The following is a 10,384-nucleotide window of genomic DNA, read 5'->3' on the forward strand; positions in this document are numbered from 1 at the left end:
CCCCCCCCCCAACCCTCCTTCCCCCCCCCCTGACTTTTTTTTAATGGACAAATTAATATTATATATTCATGGCCAGGCACTGGTGGCTCACACCTGTAATCTTAAATACTCAGGAGTTTGAGACCTGGAGGATCATGGTTTGATGCCAGCCCAGGCAGAAAAGTCTGAAAGATTCCACTTCCAAACGAACCAGAAAAAAGTAGCACTGGAGGCATGGCTCAAGTGGTAGAACATGAGTAAAAAGCCAAAAGAGAGCACAAAACCCTGAGTTCAAGTCCCAGAGCTGAGAAAAGGCAAGAAAGAAAGAAAGAAAGAAAGAAAGAAAGAAAGAAAGAAAGAAAGAAAGAAAGATGGAAGGAAAGAAAGAAAGATGGAAGGAAAGAAAGAAAGAAAGAGAAAGAGAGGGTTGGGGGAGGGAAGGAGGAAAAAAAGAAAGAGGGCTGGGAATGTGGTTAGTGGTAGGCTGCTTGCCTAGCATGCATGAAGCCCTGGATTCAATTCCTCAGTACCATATAAACAGAAAAAGCCAGAAGTGATGCTGTGACTCAGTGGTAGAGTGCTAGCCATGACCAGAAGAAGCTCAGGGACAGTGCCCAGGCCCTGAGTTCAAGCCCCAGGACTGGCAAAAAGAAAAAACGAAAGAAAGAGAAATAGATTGATTAGCTAGGTGTTTGTAATCCCAACTATTCAGGAGACTAAGAGCTGAGGATTACGTTTGGAAGCCAGCCTGGGCACTAAAGTCTGTGAGACTCTTCCAACTGACCACTAAAAAGCTGAAATGGTGCTGTGGTTCAAGTGGTAGAGCTCCAGTCTTGACTGGAAAAGCTAAGGAACAGTGCCCAGGTCCTGAGTTCGAGCCCCAGTACAAGCACAAAAACAAAAAATAGAGGGATCTAAGATCCCAGTCACCTTCCCAAGGCCATTGCACTGGCTCGAGAGTCTGCGTACCAGAAACTGCGCCCGTTGCTCCCCGCAGGCAGCTGTGAGGGCACCCTGCGGGCTGTGGACCCCCCCGTGAGACATCACAGCTACGGCCGCCACGAGGGAGCCTGGATGAAGGACCCCACAGCCCGGGACGACAGGATCTACGTCACCAACTACTACTATGGAAACAGCCTGGTGGAGTTCCGCAACCTGGAGAACTTCAAGCAAGGTCAGGGTCCTGGGCAGGGGAAGGGGGCTAGCTGTAGGCAGCCTGGGGCGAGCCCCCCCCAGACACCCAGCCCTCCTTAGTCATGTGATTACCTGTGTTCAGCCATGGCCCCCACACCCCCCACCTTGTGCTGGCCCTGGGCCAGAAACTGGAGGACAGCGGCCAACAAGTTGGACGTGCTCAGCCTCAGGAATGCAGCCTGCCATGCAGGGACAGAGCGCTGGCTGCTCACCGTGTTCTAGCGGGCTCGTGTGTGTTACTTGCGGTATTGTCTCAAGTCCGTGAAGGGGGGGCATTACCTGTGTTCCAGGAGAACAGGCCCAGGCCTTGGCGGAGCTGCAGGTCTGGGCAGGGCCCGCGGTGCAGCTGTTAGCACAAGGAAGGGCAAACTGTTTATCAGATCCTCGGGCATGCTGGGAGGAGAGGGGTCATTCCGAAAGGGACCGCCCTTCAGAAACCCACAATCTGGAATAGAGGACAAAAGTGAACGATTTGGCAGGCAGCATTATGGGGGTCATCATTATGGGAGATAAGCAGCCTGAGCTCAGGGAGGACTTTGCTGAGGTGGAGCTCTGGGCTGAGCTGGGGAGGAAAAGCAGGAAGAAGTCAGGCAGGAGAGGAGAGGGTGGTCTAGGCAGAAAACCCAGAAGAGGGTCTGGTATGAGAAGCAGCCTGTCGGTATGACGGTGGGGGCTGGTGAAAGAATGGGCTGGGACAGGCCTTCACCACGTGAAGAAGCTTGAACAGTACTCTGAGATCTGTGGAGTCAAGAGAATGGCCTAGAAAGAATATTCCTCCGCAGCCAGCCCCAAATTGGCCCCTTTTCCAAGACAAACACTTATAGGAGGCTAGAAGAAAGACCCTTCAACTCAGTCCCAGCGAGGTCAGAAAAAGCTTCTTGGAGGAGGTCACAGTGGCTGAAGGCTCTGAAAACCAGGCAGGCATTCTCTCTGTAGATTGAATGAGGAACGGCAGTCATGACAAAAGGGGCAGCATAGGCAAAGGTCCTGTGGCAGCACAGGGCTGGCATCACTCTGTGTCTCAGTCAGCCTCGCCGTGTCATTCCACGGCTGGGGTCCACTCTAGACCCTTGCTGGTCTGTTGGTGTGTGGGGTGGGCTCCGATCTGACTACACAACCCTCTCACGGCAGGCCGCTGGAGTAACATGTACAAGCTGCCCTACAACTGGATCGGCACCGGCCACGTGGTGTACCAGGGCGCCTTTTACTACAACCGGGCCTTCACCAAGAACATCATCAAGTACGACCTGCGCCAGCGCTTCGTGGCCTCCTGGGCGCTGCTGCCCGATGTGGTGTATGAGGACACCACCCCTTGGAAGTGGCGTGGCCACTCGGACATTGACTTTGCTGTGGACGAGAGCGGCCTGTGGGTCATCTACCCCGCCGTGGATGACCGTGACGAGGCCCAATCCGAGGTGATCGTGCTGAGCCGCCTGGACCCCGGCGACCTCTCTGTGCACCGGGAGACCACGTGGAAGACGAGGCTGCGGCGGAACTCCTATGGAAACTGCTTCCTGGTGTGTGGCATCCTGTACGCCGTGGACACCTACAACCAGCCGGAAGGCCAGGTGGCCTATGCCTTCGACACGCACTCGGGCACCGACGCGCGCCCGCAGCTGCCCTTCCGCAACGAGCACTCCTACACCACGCAGATCGACTACAACCCCAAGGAGCGCGTGCTGTATGCCTGGGACAATGGCCACCAGCTCACCTACGCCCTCCACTTTGTGGTCTAATGGCCCTGAGCTCACAGAGGTGGGCAGGGGCACGGGGGGGGGTCCCATGTGGCAATTCACGGGGCCTCTGGGGCTGTGGTGGAGGCAGCCGGTAGCCAAGATGGTGCTCCCCTAGTATCAAGCAGGTGATACTTGGCTCCATGGGCAGAGCACTGTGCCAGGGCCTTTTTGAGCATTTACCCCTCTAATCCACCCCAGGCCTCCCTTGGAGGCCCATGTCACAGACAGGCTGTGTCTCACAGTAGCCCCTTCCTCCAGATGAGATTGGCCACGCCCTCCCCCCCCCAGCCCTCTCCTCTCTCTCCCTTCCCAGAGGCCTCTGGGCCAATGCACTGGTGGGGTGCCACTCCAAGCCCCTGTTCCAACTGAGCTGTTGGTGGCACCGGGCGTGGGGCCCCCTCGGTTAATGCCCAGCTTCTTGCCTTGTCTTTGGACAATGCCACCCACACCCCCGGTACCCTGTCAGGCCACTTTCTAGACCTCAGCTGTCACCTAGCCACGGAGCAGAAGCCCCAGCCGCCTCCCCTTTCTACTCTCAGTCCTGTTATCACAGGCCATGCATTTCTCAGCTGCAGAGAAGATGCTGGAAGCTGCCCACCTGCAGCTGAGGCTCCCCAGCCACATACAGGCCTTGGTCCTTCGCTGGCCTCTCCCACAGGCTTTGCGCCTGGGGTCCTTTCTGGACCTTCACATCCACAACCGAAAAGACACTCAGGGATTCCTGCAGCTTTGGCATGAGCAAGGCCTCCAGCCAGGATGGGGCAGTTTTCCTCTCCCTTGTCTGTCCTGAATCCGGTCATCTGCCGGGCTGGCCAGCGGCCTTGGGGGCTAGGGAAGGCAAGGCAGAGTGCCGGGGTCTGGGGAGGCTTTGGGCCTGTTGCTTGCAAAGAAGCACCAAAGGAAGGGAGCATGCAGGTCTGAGCAGCAGGCTTCTTCTGGCCATGATGTGGACCTGAGGGTACACAGGGGGTCCTCCCGCCATGGGGACTGTTGGTGTCACCTCCCGTCCGTCCCCCACCCCAGGCTCCACCCTAGACAGCCTAGAGCTCAAAATCCCAATCTGCTTCACACAGTATTTTTAGAGTAGCAAGATCTATAGCCCAACTCCCAGGTTTGCCAAAGAGAAAATAGACCCACAAGGGTTTCGGGGCAGCGTAGAGTCACACTGTCATGGACATCCTTTGGGAAGGGCTTCATCTTCCCACTTTGCAGACATCCAGTGGCTCACGCTGATAATTCCTAGCTTCACTGAGGAGGCTGAGATCTGAGGATCACAGTTCAAAGCCAGCCTGGGCAGGAAAGTCTGTGAGGCTCTACTCTCCAATTAACTACCAAAAAGCTAGAAGTGGAACCATGGCTCCAGTGGTAGAGTGCCAGTCTTGAGCAGAAGAGCTCGGGGACAGCGCCCAGGCCCTAACAAAACAAAAACAAGAGAGACATGCCAGCTCCCAGATGTCTGCATATTTGAGCACTGTGTTGTACTGTTAAAAAACTCAGCCACTGGGCTGGGAAGGTGGCTCAGTGGTAGAGCGCTTGCCTTGCATGCATGAGGCCCTGGGTTCGATTCCTCAGCACCACATAAACAAGAAGAAAAAAGCCGGAAGTGGTGCTGTGGCTCAAGTGGTAGAGCACTAGCCTTGAGCTGAAGAGCTGAGGGACAGTGCCCAGACCCAGAGTTCAGGCCCCACGACCGGACCAAAAAAAAACTCAGCCACACCAAGAGACGGCAAAGAAACATCATTGGTGCACAGCAGTTCCTCCAGGCATTTCAGGTGGTGTTTTGCTTAAGCTGTAACTCCTGAAATAAAGGGGAACGCCAACACCCCACCAAGCCCAGGTCTGACTCATAGTGGTGGCCCCACCCAGCCTTCCCCACCCAACCCACCCAGCTGCAGGCTCCACCCCCAATTTCTTCCCTGGGTCCTGGGTGTGGGGTTTTCATAAGACTGTGTTATGATGTCACGGCCCAACCATGTGTGTCTGAGACCAGGCAAAGTTAAACTGGGTTTGAAAAATTCAAGGACAAATGGCATGGTTTTCAGGGGGTGGGGATTGTGCTGGTTACAGTCTCCCCCTCCCCCCACCACGCGCACATTTTGCAGCTCCCTTGCCGGCTGGGCATGGCGCATGTGTTCATGTGGTAAGGGTGTCTTCCTCACTTACAGATGGCCACCCTGCAGCCCTGAGAACTTGAGTCACTTGTCACATAGGCAGTTAAGGACAGTGCCAGGTTTCTAAGTCATCGTGAGGGGGAAGCATTGCATCGGTGTGTTTGAGCGCCTCACCACAAACCCCCCACAGGGGCAGGTACATTCTGCAGTGCAGCCGTGGTACAGATGTGGACAGGCAGTCGGCAGCACTTCCCACGCCCACACAGCAGCAGGGCTGGTGACCGCGTGTGTGCTGCCGTGTGTGCCGGTCCCAGTGGCAGCTCCACAAGTGGTGTGGCATTGCTCTTGTTCTGAGGAAGGGGATGGGCCCAGCTTCAGCCCAGCCTTGAAGACCAAGCCAAGGAGTGGCCTCCCCCAGCCATATATCAGGGCTGGGTAAAAACTAGCAGAAAAGGGAGTTCTGGGGACGGTTATGATTGGAATGGTTTTTCCTGTAGGATCAGGGGCCAGTCTGTATCTGCAAACGTACAAGCTCTTAAAGCAACCTGACCCCTCTCCCCCAGCTTTTTTACTTGTGGGGCTTGAATTCAAGGCCTAGACGCCGTCCCTGAGCTCTTTTTGCTCAAGGCTAGCTACCACTCTAAGCGACAGCATCACTTCTAGTTTTCTGGTGGTTAATTGGAAATAAGAGACTCACAGACTTTCCCTGCCTGGGCTGGCTTTGAACCATGATCCTGAGATCTCAGCCTTCTGAGTAGCTAGGATTACAGGCTTGAGTCACCAGCACCCAACTTATTTTTTATTTTTATTTTTTTAGCCTGTCTTGGGCTTTATTACATTTGACAGCAGGTACTTCAGACAAGGAAGGGCCTGGCCTGGGGAGGGGTGGGGGGGGACACACAACATTTCTTAAAGAACCTGACCATGAAGGTAAAGGAAACCATGTCTCCTGATATTTTGGTTTAGAGATTTATTTGTTCAGTACTGGTACCGGGGCTTGAACTCAGGTCCTGGGTGCTGTCCTTAGCTTTTACACTCAAGGCTGGCACCCTAGCAGCTACAGTTAATGAGACACAAGTTCAGAGCATCTAAGCAATGCGCTCAGGGTCAGGTTCTAACAAGTCAAGATTTGAATCAGGTTTGTTTTTAAGTCAAAGCCCCCAAACTTTCTGTTGTTAAGAATTTGTTGTGTTTTCTTCTTGGTTTGATTACTAGGAAACTCAAAGTTAAATTTGAGATTTTTTTTTTAAATTTGGTGTGTGTGTGTGTGTGTGTGTGTGTGTGTTTTGCCAGTCCTGGGGTTTGAACTCTGGGTCTGGAAGCTGTCCCTGAGCTGCCTTTGCTCAAGACCACTTGAGCCACAATACCAATTCTAACTTTTTCGGAGTAGTTTACTGGAGGTAAGAGTCTCACAGACTTTCCTGCTGGGCTGGCTTCAAACTGTAAGCCTCAGATCTCAGCCACCTAAGTAGCTAGGATTACAGGCATGAGTCACGAGTGCCTGGCAAGAAATCACTTTTAAGTCGTTCTGAGTCTCCTTAGTAGAGTTGCTTTATTTTAGCTTTCTGCTTATACATTCACCCCCAATCTTTTAATTTTTATTCTACTGTATTTTAGTCTATCTTATTTGTAGTAAGTTGCTATAATACCTTTGTGCAACAAGGTAATATACACACAAATAAAACTCATAAATGAAAGCTTAATTTAAAAGTCTTGACCAAGGTGGGCATGGTGCTGCACACCTTTAATCCCAGCATGAGGGAAGCTGAGGCAGGATGATCTTGCGTTTATATGAAATTCAAGGCCAGCTTAGGCTATAGAGTAATACTGACTCAGAAAACCAAATGATGTAACTCAGAGGGCATGCCCAAAGTGCCAAGGCCCTGGGTTCAGTACCCAGCACCATAAAATAAATAATTGTTTTTTTAAGTCTTGACTCAATGCTGTGCTAAAGGGTTGGGGGGGTGGGGATAATGCTTACCTCAAATGCACAAGCCCTGGATTTGATCCCCTAACTCAAGAAATGTGTTCTCTAGCCTTATTTTAACAAAACAATAACCACAAAATTAGAGCTGGGCATGATGGTGCATGCTTGTAAGCCCAGCACTCAGAAAGCTGAAGTGGGAAGATTCAAATTTGAGGACCACCTGGGCTACATAGTGAGACCATGTCTCAAAAACTAACAAAATCGGCTGGGAAGGTGGCTCAGTGGTAGAGTGCTTGCCTCACATGCATGAGGCCCTGGGTTCGATTCCTCAGTACCACATAAACAGAAAAAGCTGGAAATGGAGCTGTGGCTCAACTGGTAGAGCACTACCCTTGAGCTGAAAAGCTGAGGGACAGTGTCCAGGTCTAGAGTTCAGACCCCACGACTGACCAACAAAACAAGGAATAAGAATAATTGTAGTAGCTGGGTGCTGGTGGCTCATACCTGTAATCCTAGCTACTTAGGAGTCTGAGATCTGAGGATCTCGGTTCAAAGCCAGCCTGGGCAGGAAAGTCTATGAGACTTTTTTTTTTTTTTTTTGTTAGTCATGGGGCTTGAACTCTGGGCCTGGCTGGGCGCTGTCCCTGTGCTCTTCAGCTAAAGATGAACGCTCTACGCTTGAGCCATAGCACCACTTCTGGTTTTCTAGTGGTTTATTGGAGATCAGAGTCTCACGGACTCCTGAGTAGCTAGGATTACAGGCGTGAGCCATGGGCACTCAGCCCTTGAAACTCTTACCTCCAATTAACCACCAGGAAATTGGAAGTGGCACTGTGGCTCAAGTGGTAGAGCACTCGCCTTGAGCTGAAGATCTCAGGGACAGCGCCCAGGCCCAGAGTTCAAGCCCCACAACCAACAAAAACTAAACTAATTGTAGTTTTGCAATGAGAACTGGCCCTGCTGCTGCTGCAAAGTCACTGGAAACTAACCTGCATGATGAGCTGAGCAAAATTCAGCTTAGGCTCAAAATTAGACCTCTGTGAGGAAGGGTGGAAACGAAGAGCAGCTGCCCCTGCGGAGCTGCAGACCCGGCCTCGGCCCCCTCTTCGCCTTCTCATGCTGCAGCAGCGGGAAGACGAGGGTCACCCGCTGGGCTGGAGGCCTGCCACAGCACTCAACCTGCAACCCCTAAATTTCCTTCCCTGGCATACCCTCTCCATGATCTCTTCTGTCCTCACCCACCCCATCCACAGGGCGATTTGTTGTCTCTCTCTCAGACACTTCCGTTCCTTTTGCTAAAATAATGTTCTTTCCAGAGGATGCTCTATTAGCTGTTAGCCAAACAAAACAAGACCAAACAATATGGCTATGAATTTGCAGGAGGAAGCTTCATGGCACTCACACACATAAAAGGACCATAAATCTCCTGGGGCCACAAACGAGGATGCTCACATTCTGGTCCTGGGTTACAAAGAAAGATTATGGGATAGGGGGAAGGGAGTCCATGGAAGCACGCTTGCTAGCACACTGGAGGATCTAGATTCCATCCTCAGTAACATGCATGTACACACACACAAATGCACATACAAACGTATGTACGATGGACACTGATTGCTCTTTTTCCCTTGATGTCATTAGAGAAATGGGACCCAAAGGGGTTACTATTCCCTTTTCTGGTTCTGGAGCCTGAACTCAAGGCCTGGGTGATGTCCTTGAGCTTCTTTGCTCAAGACTATTACTCTACCACTTGATCCACAACTCCACTTCCAGCTTTTTTTTTTTGTTTTTTTGGTTGGTTGTGGGGCTTAAACTCTGGGCCTGGGTGCTGTCCCTAAGCTCTTCAGCTCAAGGCTAGTGCTCTACCACTTTGAGCCACCCACACTTCCTGTTTTCTTGTAGTTTATAGGAGGTAAGAGTTTCAATGGGGCTGGGAAGGTGGCTCAGTGGTAGAGTGTTTGCATGGCATGCATGAGGCCCTGGGTTTGATTCCTCAGCACCACATAAACAGAAAAAGTTAGAAGTGGCGCTGTGGCTCAAATGGTAGAGTGCTCGCCTTGAGCTGAAGAGCTGAGGGACAGCGCCCAGGCCCAGAGTTCAGGTCCCACGACTGACAAAAAAAAAAAGAGTCTCGCAGACTTTCCTGCCCAGGCTGGCTTTGAATTGTGATCCTTAGATCTCAGCCTCCTGAGTAGCTAGGATTACAGGCATGAGCCACCAATGCCCGGCTCACTTCCAGCTTTTTAGTAAATTGGAGATGAAAGCCTCGCAGGCTTTCCTACCCGGACTGGCTTCAAACCTCAATCCTCAGATCTCAGCCTTCTAAGTAGCTAGGATTACAAACAGGTATGAGCCACTGGTGCCTGGCTCAGCTGTCTCTTCAGATCTGTCCCAAACTAATGAATGACAAATTCAGAGCAGCAACCCCACCTCAGATACCCAGTCACCACGGCAGGCTCGCCCAGGCCTCCTCTCTACAGCCTTTCTGTTCCACCACACCTTTGAATAACCTGAACTACAACCTCTGTGCTCAAACCTTTCTCTAATCTGAGCATCATCTGCTGCTCCCATCTTCCTGGGCCCAAGAACTGTTCCATCAGCTGTTCCCCATGACTAGCACCCTCAGACCTACACCTTGCTATGACTGCCTCCCCCTTAGGCTGTAGGTCCCTGCTGCCCCCTCACCAGGAAGCTGTCACTTAAGGCATTATCTAAAGCTGGCCCCAGTCACATGACTCTCCTGTCCCAGTACATGAAGAGTACCTAAATATGCCTGCATCTGTGTCACCTAATGGATTCATGAAATTCCACATAGAAATCTCTAGAAGGTGTCTATAATCCTAGCTTCTCAGGAGGCTGAGATTTAAGACAAATCCTTGAGACTCTTATCTCCAATTACCCAGCAAAATACCAGAAGTGGAGGTATGGTTCAAGTGGTAGTGTGCCAGTCTTGAGCAAAGAGCTGAGCTAGAATGTAAGGTCCTGAGTTCAAGTCCCAATACCAGCACACACACACACACACACACACACACAAAATAAAAACAAAAGATAGCCAGGCATGGGTAGTTTATGCCTGTAATCCTAGCTACTCAAGAGGCTAGGAGCTGAGGATCGAGTTTGAAGCCAGCCACGGGAGGAAAGTCTGTGAGACTAATTAACTGCCACAAAAGCCCAAAGTGGAGCTATGGTTCAAGTGGTAGAGTGCTAGCCTTGTGCACAAAGGCTCCGGGACAGCACCCAGGCCCTTAGCTCAAGCCTCAAGACAGGTACAAAAAAAGAAAGAAAGAAAAGAAAGAGAGTAAAGAAATCTCTAGAATGTAATTTAAGATCTTTTTTTTGGGGGGGGGGTCGTGGGGCCTGAACTCTGGGCCTGGGCACTGTCCCTCAGCTCTTCAGCTCAAGGCTAGTGCTCTACCACTTGAGCCACAGCACCACTTCCA

General features: G+C 51.7%; 1 protein-coding gene across 1 annotated transcript in view; it reads left to right on the forward strand.

Moving 5' to 3' along the window:
* Olfml2a (olfactomedin-like 2A) overlaps positions 1 to 3,209 on the forward strand; it is a 19,714-nt gene extending 16,505 nt beyond the window's left edge. Inside the window, exons 6-7 of the mRNA XM_013021339.1 lie at positions 977 to 1,153; positions 2,305 to 3,209. Coding sequence (XP_012876793.1) covers positions 977 to 1,153; positions 2,305 to 2,909 — 782 coding nt within the window. The 3' untranslated portion in view covers positions 2,910 to 3,209. The remainder of the gene's footprint in view (positions 1 to 976; positions 1,154 to 2,304) is intronic.
* Positions 3,210 to 10,384: the final 7,175 nt, after the last annotated feature.

The sequence above is a fragment of the Dipodomys ordii genome, unplaced genomic scaffold, assembly GCF_000151885.1.
Source record: "Dipodomys ordii isolate 6190 unplaced genomic scaffold, Dord_2.0 Scaffold55, whole genome shotgun sequence".
NCBI classification, from domain to species: Eukaryota; Metazoa; Chordata; class Mammalia; order Rodentia; family Heteromyidae; genus Dipodomys; species Dipodomys ordii.